General features: G+C 46.8%; 1 protein-coding gene and 1 long non-coding RNA gene across 3 annotated transcripts in view; one reads left to right on the top strand and one right to left on the bottom strand.

Moving 5' to 3' along the window:
* STAB1 (stabilin 1) overlaps window positions 1–18,633 on the top strand; it is a 605,861-nt gene that overhangs the window by 202,742 nt on the left and 384,486 nt on the right. For both annotated transcript variants that reach the window (XM_063940632.1, XM_063940633.1), the window contains 2 exons: window positions 4,434–4,520; window positions 6,814–6,925. In XM_063940632.1, coding sequence (XP_063796702.1) covers window positions 4,434–4,520; window positions 6,814–6,925 — 199 coding nt within the window. The remainder of the gene's footprint in view (window positions 1–4,433; window positions 4,521–6,813; window positions 6,926–18,633) is intronic.
* Window positions 1–18,633, bottom strand: part of LOC134958200 (uncharacterized) — a 60,095-nt gene that overhangs the window by 16,239 nt on the left and 25,223 nt on the right. The gene's annotated exons all lie outside the window — the stretch shown is intronic.

Here is an 18,633-nt window from a genome sequence, read left to right as displayed (position 1 = left end):
TACCCAAAACTATAATTGTAATGTCATTTTTACCAGGCATAGTACTCCCTGATCCGAAGTGTTTCAAGGGTCTGTTTGACACAGGACCCCTCCACTGGCCTTGCAAAGCAATGCATACTGAATTACAGCATACTGTTGTAACAGTCAGTAACATAAGCAACCAAGTCTTATAGGAGAAATAAACCTAGAAGTACAGAAACAGCAAGCAATAGGTAGTGCTGTTATATCAAAAGAGGAAATATTGTGCATTGAGCATTGAGTTGTAGAAATTGCATTATTCATAGTTTGTCCTCTGCTGCTCGGCCACTGTGACTAAGGGCCTAATTCAGATCTGATCGTAGATGTGCTAAATTTTACGATCATTTTCTCAGACATGCGATGCGGGGGGGACGCCCTGCCCTACCCCTCCCCCCCCCCCCCCCCCCACACACACACTCCACAGTGGTGCAAAAGCATCGCACGGCGGCAATGCTTTTGCACCCGGCGAGTAGCTCCTTGCCTGCGCAGCTCCTGCGCTCTGGCAGGGAGCTACCTGCCACGTCCCGGGTTGCAACGTCACGCAGCCACCGCAGCACGCCCCCCCCAACGGTCCGGACACGCCTGCGTTGTCTGGACTGCGCCCCGTCAACGGCGTTCCAACGCCGTTGGTACGCCCTCTCCCGCCCCACGACCACCTCTACATGTCAATCAGGCAGAGGTGATCGCAATCCTGAGATGCTTTTAGCATCTCACTGGGCTCCTGGGGGCACTCCACAAAAAAATTCAGACTGCGATCACTGTCGCTGCAGTGATGCAGTTTGAGTTACCCCCCAAGTCACTACAAACGAGTAATAGAGCATTTCTCATAACGGGTGAGATGCATGAAGCATTGCACTCTGCCAATCATTGCAAGCATAACGGCATTAACATACCCTCCAGCTGCACCTTTTTGGCAGGTACAGTACCTTTTTTCTATGGTCTGTACCGATTTTTGACTCTCCATTTTTCCATTGAAAGTATAGGAAAAGGGGCATAGCCACGGCCCCTTCACCTGTGACCATGCCCCCTAATTTGTACCAATTTTTATGTGTAAAATGTTGGAGGGCATGCATTAACTAACGCTGTAAGCGTGAAGAAAATAATAAAATTTAGCTCTCCCAGTAAGAGCTATCCTTTGTGACTTATGGGATTAGGACCCAGTAGTCCTTCGGAACAAGCTTCGAGATACCCACATGCTGTGGGGGATGCTGGGAGGGTTCAGAGTGGATTCCTCCCAGGAGGAAAACATGAAAAGAGGCCCATAGGCTTCTATAGCATAACACCATCTAAAGATGGCTCTGCCCACTACATCCAAGCAGAGGCATAACTAGGGTTTTTGGAGCCCAGGGCAAGATTAAGAATGGCACCCGCCCCCCCCCCCCCCCCCCCCACCTCAAACACAACCCCCCCCCCCAAACCTACAAAGCAAACGTATGCATGCCCCAACAGTGCGCTGAAAAATATGGGCGTGGCCACATACCAGAGGGGTCATGGCCACTGAAATGGGGCGTGCCAACATGACACTGGGAACATTCTTTTCAATTCCCCATGCACCTTACCTATATGATGGTATCTCACAATGTGGAACCTCTGAAGAAATGTATCCTCTAAGGCAGACGTCATCTTCAGTTGGTTTTCACTATTCATGTCGGAGATCACATCGTCCAGAGGATGCCAGTTTGTGTAGGCATATTAACAAGGTCAGCATCACAGAAAAGCAGTTTAATCAGACTCACATCCTGCCTCCCGTGTCACATCCTGCCCCCTGCATCTCTCAGCCACATCATCTCCCCGCTGCATCTCTCAGCCACACTATCATCTCCACCCTGTGTCGTCTCTCAGCACACCCTCACCTACTCCCTGCATCGGCTCTCTGCACACCATAACCACCCCCTGCATCATCACTTCGCCCTGTGTCGTCATTCAGCACACCTTAATCTCCCACTGCGAAGTCTCTCAGCTCACCTTCACCCATGCATTGTTTCTCAGCCCACCCTCACCTATTCCCTGTGTCATCTCTGCATAACATCACCTTCCCCTGCGTCGTCACTTTCCCCTGTGTAGTCACTCAGCACACCATCAATTCCCCCTGCAACATTTCTCAGCATACCATCACCTCCCCCTGCGTCGTCACTCAGCACACCATCACCTCCCCCTACGTCATCACTCAGCACACCATCACCTCCCCCTACGTCATCACTCAGCACACCATCACCTCCCCCTACGTCATCACTCAGCACACCATCACCTCCCCCTGCATCATCACTCAGCACACCATCACCTCCCCCTGGGACGTCTCTCTGCACACCATCACCTCCCCCTGAGTCGTCTACCTACCCTCCATCACCTCCCCGTGCGTCATCTATCTACACTCCATCGCCTCCCCCTGCATCGTCACTCAGCACACCATCACCTCCCCCTGCGTCTTAACGCTGCACACCATCACCTCCCCCTGGGTCATCTATCTACACTCCATCACCACCTCCTGCAACGTTTCTCAGCACACAATAACCAATACCCTGCGTCGTCACTCAGCACACCATCACCTGCGTCGTCTCTCTGCACACCATCACCTCACCCTGCATCGTGTCTCTGCATATCATCTCCCACTTTGCGTTGTCACTCAGCACACCATCATCTCCCCCTGCGTCATCACTCAGCACACCATCATTTCCCCCAACGTCATCACTCAGCACGCCATTATTTCCCCCTGCGTCGTCACTCAGCACACCATCACCTGCGTCGTCTCTCTGCACACCATCACCTCACCCTGCATCGTGTCTCTGCATATCATCTCCCACTTTGCGTTGTCACTCAGCACACCATCATCTCCCCCTGCGTCATCACTCAGCACACCATCATTTCCCCCAACGTCATCACTCAGCACGCCATTATTTCCCCCTGCGTCGTCACTCAGCATGCCATCACCTCTCCCTGCATCGTCTCTCAGCACACCATCACCTCCCCCTGCGTCATCACTCAGCACACCATCACCTCCACCTGTGTCGTCACTCAGCACACCATCATCTCCCCCTGCATTCCAGAGCTTAGTGCATATCAAAAAAGTGGCCAAACCTTGGAAAACTGAATTTTCAGAAGTTTGGACTTCACTGCATTCCGTCCATTTACTCAACATTACCAAACATACAGCTCAATGGTGTTTGGAATTTTATACAGAAAGTTGCATACCTACATAAAGCTGTGCCTCTGCTACCCTGAGCAGTACTGTCCTGTTCTTGTGCCACCATATGATTACATCAGGGCCGAAACTAGGATTTCCATCACCCAGGGCAAGGCAGTAATTTGGCGCCACCATCCCCCCTTTAAAAACACCCAACTCTGTCAGACTAAAACAATCAGATTATCATTTTTTTTTAAAAAGGGGGTTACTATTGGACAATAATCTCCTATGTGCCCCAAATGCCCTAAGCATCACAGCAGCGTGTTCCACTACATGCCCCACCTGTGTGTCCCCATACATTGCACTACATCACTGTACTACTTTTTCCTATCCACTGCACCACATTACTATACTACATCCCCTACACACTGAACTACATCACTACACTACATGCCCCTATACACTGCACTACATCACTACACTACATCCCCTTATATGCTACACCACATTAGTGCACTACATGCCCCTCTATACTGCAATACATTTCTATACTACAAACCCTATATGGTACACTATATCACTACACTACATCCCCCTATAATATGCACCAAATCCTCCCATCTGCAAGGCAAAGCTAACTGCTAACTGGGAGCACAGCGCTGATAATAAAGTCTGTCTTTAAACTCACCACAAAGCTGCTGTAGTGATACTCGGTGAGAGTTGGAGGTTGGCCAGGCTCTTAGTTTCCACTGTCAAGTGGATAGCTAGCAAAGTGAGCCTTTGCTTTCTGTAACATCGGTGACTGCACCTGTTACCAAGCAAAAGCCTGGGGCAGCCTGTCCTCTCAATGGTGTGTAGCCAGTAGCTTGATATTGGTTGGTGCCGGTATCATAGCCTACTGAAAAACACCTCACCAACAGCTCACTTCTATAGCTTGCACCGTGCTAGTCACAGCACTGCATGGCAAAGAAGAGAGTTTAAGTAGTCGGCATAGGAGAGATCCCAGGTGTCGGAGCCAGTTGCGGGCAGACAGGTGGGTCAGAGACACTGCTCCGGGAGCTGTCTGCTGTCTCACTGGAGCAGCACAGCACTGCCGGTAAAAAACAGAAAACCCTGCTCCTCCGTAACTCCTTGGCGCCCCCTCAAATCCTGCACCCGGGGTGCATGCCCCCTTAGACCCCCCCTAGTTGTGGCCCTGATTACATCTGATATATAATGCTGAGCTGTAGAAATGCCATTTTTATCAAACAAGATAATGAATAAGGTTCTGACTGAAATGTGCTCATTGCTGTAGGTGAGTGGATGCTGCGGTGGGTTCTACGGTCATGAATGTAAGCCATGCCCTGGGGGATACTCTAATCCGTGCTACGGACGAGGAACTGTAAGTCTTGTTTCTCTTGTTATAGAAGTATGCAAATTTAGTTAACAAAACAATTATACTTTTATATTGTAAGCCGCTGTATCATTCAAACCGAGATTTAAAAAAGCTTTCTAGGGCATTCATTTTATGGATTTATACCTGTTTAGCCTGTTTAGATATAACAAAGTGGTATTGGGATAAGTTTGGATATAACAAAGTGGTATGGGGATAAGTTTGGATATAACAAAGTGGTATGGGGATTAAGTTTGGATATAACAAAGTGGTATGGGGATAAATTTGGATATAACAAAGTGGTATGGGGATAAGTTTGGATATAACAAAGTGGTATGGGGATTAAGTTTGGATATAACAAAGTGGTATGGGGATAAGTTTGGATATAACAAAGTGGTATTGGGATAAGTTTGGATATAACAAAGTGGTATGGGGATAAGTTTGGATATAACAAAGTGGTATGGGGATAAGTTTGGATATAACAAAGTGGTATGGGGATTAAGTTTGGATATAACAAAGTGGTATGGGGATAAGTTTGGATATAACAAAGTGGTATGGGAATATGTTTGGATATAACAAAGTGGTATGAGGTTAACTTTCACTGACTGAACATTTAAAAATTTTTACGAGATTTATTTACAAAATGAATGGGATCATATACATTCCAAATCTTTGGAAAAGATTCCCTAAGGGAGATCGGGACCACAAAAAAGGCCCACTCCTAGGAAAAACATTATCCATGCTAATAGCACTAGGTGCGAATGTAATAGGGTCCGAGCTGCCGGAGGTGCGGGATTTTGGACGAGATTGCCTGTATTTTTAAAGTGCAACTATTCACAAGGCAAAACCAATTTGTTTTTGCCTAATAAATGATTGATGCTTCAAAAATACGGGCATTTTCGCCTGAAAGTTTGCATCTATGGCAACTCGAATCCTATTCCATTTACCCCAAGGGCTTTTCCCATAGTCAGATAATAATCATTGTCACAAATAGGATTATTATGTTTTATGTTAAGGCCTATCATAACCAATTGTAATGACTGCCAGGTCATGCTGGCATTTACAGAACCTTCAATTACAGCTGAGACCTGCAGTGCACATGTAAAAAATGAAATAAAGAACAGAAACAAACACTGAATGGAAAAATCATTTATTAAGAAAAGTCTCCTATACAACCCTCTTTTACCCATTCATTACTCACAGAAATCAACTAGACCGGTCCACTTCAGGCGCATAGAATGGTCACAGGGAAATTACATGAGACATAAATGGACAAAGGAGTTTTTTCAATCATTTTTTTTTCATTCAGTGTGTGTATCTTGGCTTAGGGCCCGATTCAGATCTGATCCTGCTGTGCGTTTTCGCACAGCGGGCGGTCAGCTATTAACTGCGCATGCGTTTGCACCACAATGTGCACACGCATCAGCAAACAACATCAGGCATCGTTGGTTAGAGACAGGCTGGTGCGAAAATTCTATCTCTCAGCCATTTGCATGCTGATTGATAGGAAGAGGCCGTTTGTGGATGGTAACTGAGCGTTTTCTGGGAGTGTCAGGAATAACGCAGGCGTTCCCAAACGTTTTCAGGGAGGGTGTGTGACGTCAGCTCTGGCCCCAATCAGCCTGTTCTGATCGCGCTGGAAGAGTAAGTCCCGGGCTGCGCACAGACTGTACACACTGGTAAAAATAAAAACCATTCACTGGTGAGTGAGGTGCGAACGGATTTGCAGCTGTCCGCTAACTGAGGGTTTTTTTTTGCAGCTCGGCGTACACATGTGATCGCACACTTGCACGGCGAATATACACTCCCCTTGGGCGGCGACTATCTGATCGCAGGACAACAATTTGAGCAGCCTAGCGATCAGGTCTGAATCACCACCGTTATTTAATGGTGTTTTTTTTATATGTCCACTACAAGTGTCAGTTGGCCTTGAATAACACAGCAATCATACTGGCATATGTGGTTCTACGAAGTTGGCAGTTTGGAGCCTTATAAATGTTGTAATCTATGCCCTGGTTGCTGAAATCCACCTTTCACCTTTGAATTCCGAGAGGGACAACCTCATTGGAAACCTGTCCACACTAGAAATCCTAACTTAGCTCCACACCAGCAACTCCTGCCGTTCAGGTGATATTCACCAACATCAAAGCTTCTACTTCTAATGATCACAAATCAGAAACAGCAATACTTATGTGCACAGGAGAGCGTATCAAATCTAGTAGTGCAGTGGGTAACATCTCTGCTGCTATTACACTGCACATCACATACATCTGACTCCGCTTCTCTCTCCTGTGCTGTACAGTGTAATGACGGCAGTCGCGGGAATGGGAAGTGTGTATGTTTCCAGAAGTATAAAGGAATCGCTTGTCACATTTGCTCCAATCCCAATAAACATGGCGAAGAATGTGAAGAAGGTGAGCGAGGGAAGATGAAAGTTTTGGAATAATATCAGATGGAAAAAATTCAGATACAAATCAATTGTTTGTCTTTAAAAATCTCACTTGAGTCTTTTTTTTTCTTTATATATTACCAGCGCTTAATTCAGCCAGAAGCTCTTCAGTCAGTCTTTACTAAATAATGTACTGTAGTGTTAAAGGACAAAAGTGAGTTACTGTATGGTATTAGACTGACTACTACATTGGCTGGCATGGGTTCAAGCTTAGCATTAAGGACTGATTAGTAGAGATGAGCGCCTGAAATTTTTCGGGTTTTGTGTTTTGGTTTTGGGTTCGGTTCCGCGGCCGTGTTTTGGGTTCGACCGCGTTTTGGCAAAACCTCACCGAATTTTTTTTGTCGGATTCGGGTGTGTTTTGGATTCGGGTGTTTTTTTCAAAAAACCCTAAAAAACAGCTTAAATCATAGAATTTGGGGGTCATTTTGATCCCAAAGTATTATTAACCTCAAAAACCATAATTTCCACTCATTTTCAGTCTATTCTGAATACCTCACACCTCACAATATTATTTTTAGTCCTAAAATTTGCACCGAGGTCGCTGTGTGAGTAAGATAAGCGACCCTAGTGGCCGACACAAACACCGGGCCCATCTAGGAGTGGCACTGCAGTGTCACGCAGGATGTCCCTTCCAAAAAACCCTCCCCAAACAGCACATGACGCAAAGAAAAAAAGAGGCGCAATGAGGTAGCTGTGTGAGTAAGATTAGCGACCCTAGTGGCCGACACAAACACCGGGCCCATCTAGGAGTGGCACTGCAGTGTCACGCAGGATGGCCCTTCCAAAAAACCCTCCCCAAACAGCACATGACGCAAAGAAAAAAAGAGGCGCAATGAGGTAGCTGACTGTGTGAGTAAGATAAGCGACCCTAGTGGCCGACACAAACACCGGGCCCATCTAGGAGTGGCACTGCAGTGTCACGCAGGATGTCCCTTCCAAAAAACCCTCCCCAAACAGCACATGACGCAAAGAAAAAAAGAGGCGCAATGAGGTAGCTGACTGTGTGAGTAAGATAAGCGACCCTAGTGGCCGACACAAACACCGGGCCCATCTAGGAGTGGCACTGCAGTGTCACGCAGGATGTCCCTTCCAAAAAACCCTCCCCAAACAGCACATGACGCAAAGAAAAAAAGAGGCGCAATGAGGTAGCTGACTGTGTGAGTAAGATAAGCGACCCTAGTGGCCGACACAAACACCGGGCCCATCTAGGAGTGGCACTGCAGTGTCACGCAGGATGGCCCTTCCAAAAAACCCTCCCCAAACAGCACATGACGCAAAGAAAAAAAGAGGCGCAATGAGGTAGCTGACTGTGTGAGTAAGATAAGCGACCCTAGTGGCCGACACAAACACCGGGCCCATCTAGGAGTGGCACTGCAGTGTCACGCAGGATGTCCCTTCCAAAAAACCCTCCCCAAACAGCACATGACGCAAAGAAAAAAAGAGGCGCAATGAGGTAGCTAACTGTGTGAGTAAGATAAGCGACCCTAGTGGCCGACACAAACACCGGGCCCATCTAGGAGTGTCACTGCAGTGTCACGCAGGATGGCCCTTCCAAAAAACCCTCCCCAAACAGCACATGACGCAAAGAAAAAAAGAGGCGCAATGAGGTAGCTGTGTGAGTAAGATTAGCGACCCTAGTGGCCGACACAAACACCGGGCCCATCTAGGAGTGGCACTGCAGTGTCACGCAGGATGGCCCTTCCAAAAAACCCTCCCCAAACAGCACATGACGCAAAGAAAAAAAGAGGCGCAATGAGGTAGCTGACTGTGTGAGTAAGATAAGCGACCCTATTGGCCGACACAAACACCGGGCCCATCTAGGAGTGGCACTGCAGTGTCACGCAGGATGTCCCTTCCAAAAAACCCTCCCCAAACAGCACATGACGCAAAGAAAAAAAGAGGCGCAATGAGGTAGCTGACTGTGTGAGTAAGATAAGCGACCCTAGTGGCCGACACAAACACCGGGCCCATCTAGGAGTGGCACTGCAGTGTCACGCAGGATGGCCCTTCCAAAAAACCCTCCCCGAACAGCACATGACGCAAAGAAAAATAAAAGAAAAAAGAGGTGCAAGATGGAATTGTCCTTGGGCCCTCCCACCCACCCTTATGTTGTATAAACAGGACATGCACACTTTAACCAACCCATCATTTCAGTGACAGGGTCTGCCACACGACTGTGACTGATATGACGGGTTGGTTTGGACCCCCCCCAAAAAAGAAGCAATTAATCTCTCCTTGCACAAACTGGCTCTACAGAGGCAAGATGTCCACCTCATCATCATCCTCCGATATATCACCGTGTACATCCCCCTCCTCACAGATTATCAATTCGTCCCCACTGGAATCCACCATCTCAGCTCCCTGTGTACTTTGTGGAGGCAATTGCTGCTGGTCAATGTCTCCGCGGAGGAATTGATTATAATTCATTTTAATGAACATCATCTTCTCCACATTTTCTGGATGTAACCTCGTACGCCGATTGCTGACAAGGTGAGCGGCGGCACTAAACACTCTTTCGGAGTACACACTTGTGGGAGGGCAACTTAGGTAGAATAAAGCCAGTTTGTGCAAGGGCCTCCAAATTGCCTCTTTTTCCTGCCAGTATAAGTACGGACTGTGTGACGTGCCTACTTGGATGCGGTCACTCATATAATCCTCCACCATTCTTTCAATGTTGAGAGAATCATATGCAGTGACAGTAGACGACATGTCCGTAATCGTTGTCAGGTCCTTCAGTCCGGACCAGATGTCAGCATCAGCAGTCGCTCCAGACTGCCCTGCATCACCGCCAGCGGGTGGGCTCGGAATTCTGAGCCTTTTCCTCGCACCCCCAGTTGCGGGAGAATGTGAAGGAGGAGATGTTGACAGGTCGCGTTCCGCTTGACTTGACAATTTTCTCACCAGCAGGTCTTTCAACCCCAGCAGACTTGTGTCTGCCGGAAAGAGAGATCCAAGGTGGGCTTTAAATCTAGGATCGAGCACGGTGGCCAAAATGTAGTGCTCTGATTTCAACAGATTGACCACCCGTGAATCCTTGTTAAGCGAATTAAGGGCTCCATCCACAAGTCCCACATGCCTAGCGGAATCGCTCCGTGTTAGCTCCTCCTTCAATGTCTCCAGCTTCTTCTGCAAAAGCCTGATGAGGGGAATGACCTGACTCAGGCTGGCAGTGTCTGAACTGACTTCACGTGTGGCAAGTTCAAAGGGCATCAGAACCTTGCACAACGTTGAAATCATTCTCCACTGCGCTTGAGACAGGTGCATTCCACCTCCTATATCGTGCTCAATTGTATAGGCTTGAATGGCCTTTTGCTGCTCCTCCAACCTCTGAAGCATATAGAGGGTTGAATTCCACCTCGTTACCACTTCTTGCTTCAGATGATGGCAGGGCAGGTTCAGTAGTTTTTGGTGGTGCTCCAGTCTTCTGTACGTGGTGCCTGTACGCCGAAAGTGTCCCGCAATTCTTCTGGCCACCGACAGCATCTCTTGCACGCCCCTGTCGTTTTTTAAAAAATTCTGCACCACCAAATTCAAGGTATGTGCAAAACATGGGACGTGCTGGAATTTGCCCATATTTAATGCACACACAATATTGCTGGCGTTGTCCGATGCCACAAATCCACAGGAGAGTCCAATTGGGGTAAGCCATTCCGCGATGATCTTCCTCAGTTGCCGTAAGAGGTTTTCAGCTGTGTGCCTCTTATGGAAAGCGGTGATACAAAGCGTAGCCTGCCTAGGAAAGAGTTGGCGTTTGCGAGATGCTGCTACTGGTGCCGCCGCTGCTGTTCTTGCGGCGGGAGTCCATACATCTACCCAGTGGGCTGTCACAGTCATATAGTCCTGACCCTGCCCTGCTCCACTTGTCCACATGTCCGTGGTTAAGTGGACATTGGGTCCAGCTGCATTTTTTAGGACACTGGTGAGTCTTTTTCTGAGGTCCGTGTACATTTTCGGTATCGCCTGCCTAGAGAAGTGGAACCTAGATGGTATTTGGTAACGGGGGCACACTGCCTCAATAAATTGTCTAGTTCCCTGTGAACTAACGGCGGATACCGGACGCACGTCTAACACCAACATAGTTGTCAAGGCCTCAGTTATCCGCTTTGCAGCAGGATGACTGCTGTGATATTTCATCTTCCTCGCAAAGGACTGTTGAACAGTCAATTGCTTACTGGAAGTAGTACAAGTGGGCTTACGACTTCCCCTCTGGGATGACCATCGACTCCCAGCAGCAACAACAACAGCGCCAGCAGCAGTAGGCGTTACACGCAAGGATGCATCGGAGGAATCCCAGGCAGGAGAGGACTCGTCAGAATTGCCAGTGACATGGCCTGCAGGACTATTGGCATTCCTGGGGAAGGAGGAAATTGACACTGAGGGAGTTGGTGGGGTGGTTTGCGTGAGCTTGGTTACAAGAGGAAGGGATTTACTGGTCAGTGGACTGCTTCCGCTGTCACCCAAAGTTTTTGAACTTGTCACTGACTTATTATGAATGCGCTGCAGGTGACGTATAAGGGAGGATGTTCCGAGGTGGTTAATGTCCTTACCCCTACTTATTACAGCTTGACAAAGGGAACACACGGCTTGACACCTGTTGTCCGCATTTCTGTTGAAATAGTTCCACACCGAAGAGCTGATTTTTTGGGTATTTTCACCAGGCATGTCAACGGCCATATTCCTCCCACGGACAACAGGTGTCTCCCCGGGTGCCTGACTTAAACAAACCACCTCACCATCAGAATCCTCCTGGTCAATTTCCTCCCCAGCGCCAGCAACACCCATATCCTCCTCATCCTGGTGTACTTCAACACTGACATCTTCAATCTGACTATCAGGAACTGGACTGCGGGTGCTCCTTCCAGCACTTGCAGGGGGCGTGCAAATGGTGGAAGGCGCATGCTCTTCACGTCCAGTGTTGGGAAGGTCAGGCATCGCAACCGACACAATTGGACTCTCCTTGTGGATTTGGGATTTCGAAGAACGCACAGTTCTTTGCGGTGCTACTGCTTTTGCCAGCTTGAGTCTTTTCATTTTTCTAGCGAGAGGCTGAGTGCCTCCATCCTCATGTGAAGCTGAACCACTAGCCATGAACATAGGCCAGGGCCTCAGCCGTTCCTTGCCACTCCGTGTGGTAAATGGCATATTGGCAAGTTTACGCTTCTCCTCCGACAATTTTATTTTAGGTTTTGGAGTCCTTTTTTTACTGATATTTGGTGTTTTGGATTTGACATGCTCTGTACTATGACATTGGGCATCGGCCTTGGCAGACGACGTTGCTGGCATTTCATCGTCTCGGCCATGACTAGTGGCAGCAGCTTCAGCACGAGGTGGAAGTGGATCTTGATCTTTCCCTAATTTTGGAACCTCAACATTTTTGTTCTCCATATTTTAATAGGCACAACTAAAAGGCACCTCAGGTAAACAATGGAGATGGATGGATACTAGTATACAATTATGAATGGACTGCCGAGTGCCGACACAGAGGTAGCTACAGCCGTGGACTACCGTACTGTACTGTGTCTGCTGCTAATATAGACTGGATGATAATGAGATGTAGTATGTATGTATAAAGAAGAAAGAAAAAAAAACCACGGGTAGGTGGTATACAATTATGGACGGACTGCCGAGTGCCGACACAGAGGTAGCTACAGCCGTGGACTACCGTACTGTACTGTGGCCCTCATTCTGAGTTGATCGGTCGCAAGGCGAATTTAGCAGAGTTACACACGCTAAGCCGCCGCCTACTGGGAGTGAATCTTAGCTTCTTAAAATTGCGACCGATGTATTCGCAATATTGCGATTACTAACTACTTAGCAGTTTCAGAGTAGCTCCAGACTTACTCTGCCTGTGCGATCAGTTCAGTGCTTGTCGTTCCTGGTTGACGTCACAAACACACCCAGCGTTCGGCCAGGCACTCCCACCGTTTCTCCGGCCACTCCTGCGTTTTTTCCGGAAACGGTAGCGTTTTCAGCCACACGCCCCTGAAACGCCGTGTTTCCGCCCAGTAACACCCATTTCCTGTCAATCACATTACGATCGCCGGAGCGAAGAAAAAGCCGTGAGTAAAAATACTTTCTTCATAGTAAAGTTACTTGGCGCAGTCGCAGTGCGAACATTGCGCATGCGTACTAAGCGGATTTTCACTGCGATGCGATGAAAAATACCGAGCGAACAACTCGGAATGAGGGCCTGTGTCTGCTGCTAATATAGACTGGTTGATAATGAGATGTAGTATGTATAAAGAAGAAAGAAAAAAAAACCACGGGTAGGTGGTATACAATTATGGACGGACTGCCGAGTGCCGACACAGAGGTAGCTACAGCCGTGGACTACCGTACTGTACTGTGTCTGCTGCTAATATAGACTGGTTGATAATGAGATGTAGTATGTATAAAGAAGAAAGAAAAAAAAAACACGGGTAGGTGGTATACAATTATGGATGGACTGCCAAGTGCCGACACAGAGGTAGCTACAGCCGTGGACTACCGTACTGTACTGTGTCTGCTGCTAATATAGACTGGATGATAATGAGATGTAGTATGTATGTATAAAGAAGAAAGAAAAAAAAACCACGGGTAGGTGGTATACAATTATGGACGGACTGCCGAGTGCCGACACAGAGGTAGCTACAGCCGTGGACTACCGTACTGTACTGTGTCTGCTGCTAATATAGACTGGTTGATAATGAGATGTAGTATGTATAAAGAAGAAAGAAAAAAAAAACACGGGTAGGTGGTATACAATTATGGACGGACTGCCGAGTGCCGACACAGAGGTAGCTACAGCCGTGGACTACCGTACTGTACTGTGTCTGCTGCTAATATAGACTGGTTGATAATGAGATGTAGTATGTATAAAGAAGAAAGAAAAAAAAAACACGGGTAGGTGGTATACAATTATGGATGGACTGCCAAGTGCCGACACAGAGGTAGCTACAGCCGTGGACTACCGTACTGTACTGTGTCTGCTGCTAATATAGACTGGTTGATAATGAGATGTAGTATGTATAAAGAAGAAGAAAAAAAAACCACGGGTAGGTGGTATACAATTATGGACGGACTGCCGAGTGCCGACACAGAGGTAGCTACAGCCGTGGACTACCGTACTGTACTGTGTCTGCTGCTAATATAGACTGGATGATAATGAGATGTAGTATGTATGTATAAAGAAGAAAGAAAAAAAACCACGGGTAGGTGGTATACAATTATGGATGGACTGCCGAGTGCCGACACAGAGGTAGCTACAGCCATGGACTACCGTACTGTACTGTGTCTGCTGCTAATATAGACTGGATGATAATGAGATGTAGTATGTATGTATAAAGAAGAAAGAAAAAAAAAACACGGGTAGGTGGTATACAATTATGGATGGACTGCCGAGTGCCGACACAGACGTAGCTACAGCCGTGGACTACCGTACTGTACTGTGTCTGCTGCTAATATAGACTGGTTGATAATGAGATGTAGTATGTATAAAGAAGAAAAAAAAAAAACCACGGGTAGGTGGTATACAATTATGGATGGACTGCCGAGTGCCGACACAGAGGTAGCTACAGCCGTGGACTACCGTACTGTACTGTGTCTGCTGCTAATATAGACTGGTTGATAATGAGATGTAGTATGTATAAAGAAGAAAGAAAAAAAAACCACGGGTAGGTGGTATACAATTATGGATGGACTGCCAAGTGCCGACACAGAGGTAGCTACAGCCGTGGACTACCGTACTGTACTGTGTCTGCTGCTAATATAGACTGGATGATAATGAGATGTAGTATGTATGTATAAAGAAGAAAGAAAAAAAAACCACGGGTAGGTGGTATACAATTATGGATGGACTGCCGAGTGCCGACACAGAGGTAGCTACAGCCGTGGACTACCGTACTGTACTGTGTCTGCTGCTAATATAGACTGGTTGATAATGAGATGTAGTATGTATAAAGAAGAAAGAAAAAAAAACCACGGGTAGGTGGTATACAATTATGGATGGACTGCCAAGTGCCGACACAGAGGTAGCTACAGCCGTGGACTACCGTACTGTACTGTGTCTGCTGCTAATATAGACTGGATGATAATGAGATGTAGTATGTATGTATAAAGAAGAAAGAAAAAAAAACCACGGGTAGGTGGTATACAATTATGGACGGACTGCCGAGTGCCGACACAGAGGTTGCTACAGCCGTGGACTACCGTACTGTACTGTGTCTGCTGCTAATATAGACTGGTTGATAATGAGATGTAGTATGTATAAAGAAGAAAGAAAAAAAAAACACGGGTAGGTGGTATACAATTATGGACGGACTGCCGAGTGCCGACACAGAGGTAGCTACAGCCGTGGACTACCGTACTGTACTGTGTCTGCTGCTAATATAGACTGGTTGATAATGAGATGTAGTATGTATGTATAAAGAAGAAAGAAAAAAAAACCACGGGTAGGTGGTATACAATTATGGATGGACTGCCGAGTGCCGACACAGAGGTAGCTACAGCCGTGGACTACCGTACTGTACTGTGTCTGCTGCTAATATAGACTGGATGATAATGAGATGTAGTATGTATAAAGAAGAAAGGAAAAAAAAACCACGGGTAGGTGGTATACAATTATGGATGGACTGCCGAGTGCCGACACAGAGGTAGCTACAGCCGTGAACTACCGTACTGTGTCTGCTGCGACTGGATGATAAATAATGATATAAAAAATATATATATATCACTACTGCAGCCGGACAGGTATATATTATATAATGACGGACCTTCTGGACACTGTCTGTCAGCAGAATGAGTTTTTTATAGAATAAAAAAAAAAACACCACACAAGTCACACGACGAGTGTTTAACTTTTTCAGGCAATCACAATATAGTATACTATACTGGTGGTCAGTGTGGTCAGGTCACTGGTCAGTCACACTGGCAGTGGCACTCCTGCCTGCAGCAAAAGTGTGCACTGTTTAATTTTAATAATATGTATGTACTCCTGGCTCCTGCTATAACCTATAACTGCTCCCCAGTCTCCCCCACAATTAAGCTGTGTGAGCACAGTCAGATATTATACATAGATGATGCAGCACACTGGGCTGAGCACAGATATGGTATGTGACTGAGTCACTGTGTATCGTTTTTTTCAGGCAGAGAACGGATTATATTAAATAAAACTGCACTGGTGGTCACTGGTCAGTGGTCAGTCACTAGTAAACTCTGCACTCTCTAGTACTCCTAAGCTCCAGTAAATCAAGTGTCTCTGTCTCAATCTCACTCTCTCTCTTCTAATCTAAATGGAGAGGACGCCAGCCACGTCCTCTCCCTATCAATCTCAATGCACGTGTGAAAATGGCGGCGACGCGCGGCTCCTTATATAGAATCCGAGTCTCGCGATAGAATCCGAGCCTCGCGAGAATCCGACAGCGTCATGATGACGTTCGGGCGCGCTCGGGTTAACCGAGCAAGGCGGGAAGATCCGAGTCGCTCGGACCCGTGTAAAAAAACATGAAGTTCGGGCGGGTTCGGATTCCGAGGAACCGAACCCGCTCATCTCTACTGATTAGGTCTTGTTTCCACCATAGGACATAAGCTTCTTCAGTCCAGCAAATTAAGGGACATGACTAATTACTTGCAAACTCTTTATCCAGAAAGCAGCCAACAGAAGTATTTAGCTTATGAGGCATGATATAGCACTTATATATATATATATATATATATATATATATATATATGCACACTAAATAGGCTGCATCGATGGACATTGGCCCTCATTCCGAGTTGTTCACTCGCTAGCTGCTTTTAGCAGCATTGCACACGCTAGGCCGCCGCCCTCTGGGAGTGTATCTTAGCTTAGCAGAATAGCGAACGAAAGAGTAGCAGAACTGCTACTAAATAATTCCTTGCAGTTTCTGAGTAGCTCCAGACCTACTCCTAGATTGCGATCAGCTCGGTCCATTTAGTTCCTGGTTTGACATCACAAACACGCCCTGCATTCGGCCAGCCACTCCCCCGTTTCTCCAGCCACTCCCGCGTTTTTCCCTGACACGCCTGCGTTTTTTAGCACACTCCCGGAAAACGCTGTTACCAACCAGAAACGCCCCTTTTCTGTCAATCACTCACCGATCAGCTGTGCGACTGAAATGCGCCGCACAGACAACAGCAAAGCTGCTAAGTTTTTAGTTAAATAACTAAGCGCATGCGCGCGGCATACCATGCGCATGCGCATTTAGCAACAAATCGCAGCATAGCGAAAATCGGCAACGAGCGAACAACTCTGAATGAGGGTCATTGTGGAAATTACCTGCCATTTGGAGTTGTGCAGTGTGACTGCCAGTGACTCTCTTGCTGGGTTCTATGCAATGGGGTATGAGCAATGTTTCTGAAAATGTGATGTTGTTAGGGGGGTATATATACTTTGTCTATAGGTGGAGATATGATGGGTAATTGATTCTATGCTAATTAACTTGTATAATGTCACTGCACTGTGTGCAATGTAACTTTCCTAGCTGGCTCTGCAGCACGGATGGCATTGAGATTTTTTGCAAGTGTTGACAATGGGATCTGTACAATAGACAATCTGAAATTTGACTGACAATTGGGATCTGTACAGTGTAGATGACATTAAAATCTATGAACTCTATTCATTGTGTGTAGTAATAAGATACAGTGGGCTATATGCATCATCGCTTGGAAAGTGATAAAATGGACAGTGAAAAAGCACCAGCCAATCAGCTCCTAACTGCCATGTCACAGGCTGTGTTTGAAAAATGTCAGTTAGGAGCTGATTGGCTGGTACTTTTTCACTCTCCCTTTTATCACTTTCCAAGCGATTATGCATCTAGCCCAGCATGTGCGTTGTGAGTAGCAATGGTGTCTGGTAATGTGCAGTAGTTCACAGTGGTGTCAGTTGGGTCTGTGCTGACACTGGAGACTGCGTTGTAGCACCTGTACAGTATTGCTGATAACAGATTGTTAGAAAAGTAACCTGTGCAATGTATCTGACAATCAGGTGTGTGCACTATGGTTGGCAACTGTCTCCCGGAATATGGGTTAGCAATGTGTCAATAATTTGTGTGTGGGTCCAAAGTTTAGTAAACAGACATGCTAACATGGGATACGGTCTGAAGATCGACAGTGTCTAGGTCGACAATGTTTAGGTCGACCACTATAGGTCGACAGTCACTAGGTCGACATGGACGGAAGGTCGACAGGGTTTCTAGGTCGACATGTGCTAGGTCGACAGGTCTAAAGGTCGACATGAGTTTTTCACATTTTTTTTCTTTTTTTGAATTTTTTCATACTTAACGATCCACATGGACTACGATTGGAACGGTAAAGTGTGCCGAGCGAAGCGAAGGCACCATGCCCAAAGCATGGCGAGCGAAGCGAGCCATGCGAGGGGACGCGGTGCACTAATTTGGGATCCCGGTCACTCTACGAAGAAAACGACACAAAAAAAAAAATCTCATGTCGACCTTTAGACCTGTCGACCTAGCACATGTCGACCTAGAAACCCTGTCGACCTTCCATCCATGTCGACCTAGTGACTGTCGACCTATAGTGGTCGACCTAAACATTGTCGACCTAGACACTGTCGATTTGATGAACCACACCCTGCTAACATATATACTATAATTCATATACAAATGCTTAAAAACACACCAGGTAAGAATGCATCACTTGCTAGGTACTATT

The sequence above is a fragment of the Pseudophryne corroboree genome, chromosome 9 (assembly GCF_028390025.1).
Source record: "Pseudophryne corroboree isolate aPseCor3 chromosome 9, aPseCor3.hap2, whole genome shotgun sequence".
NCBI lineage: Eukaryota > Metazoa > Chordata > Amphibia > Anura > Myobatrachidae > Pseudophryne > Pseudophryne corroboree.
This window is presented reverse-complemented; position numbering and strand designations above follow the sequence as displayed.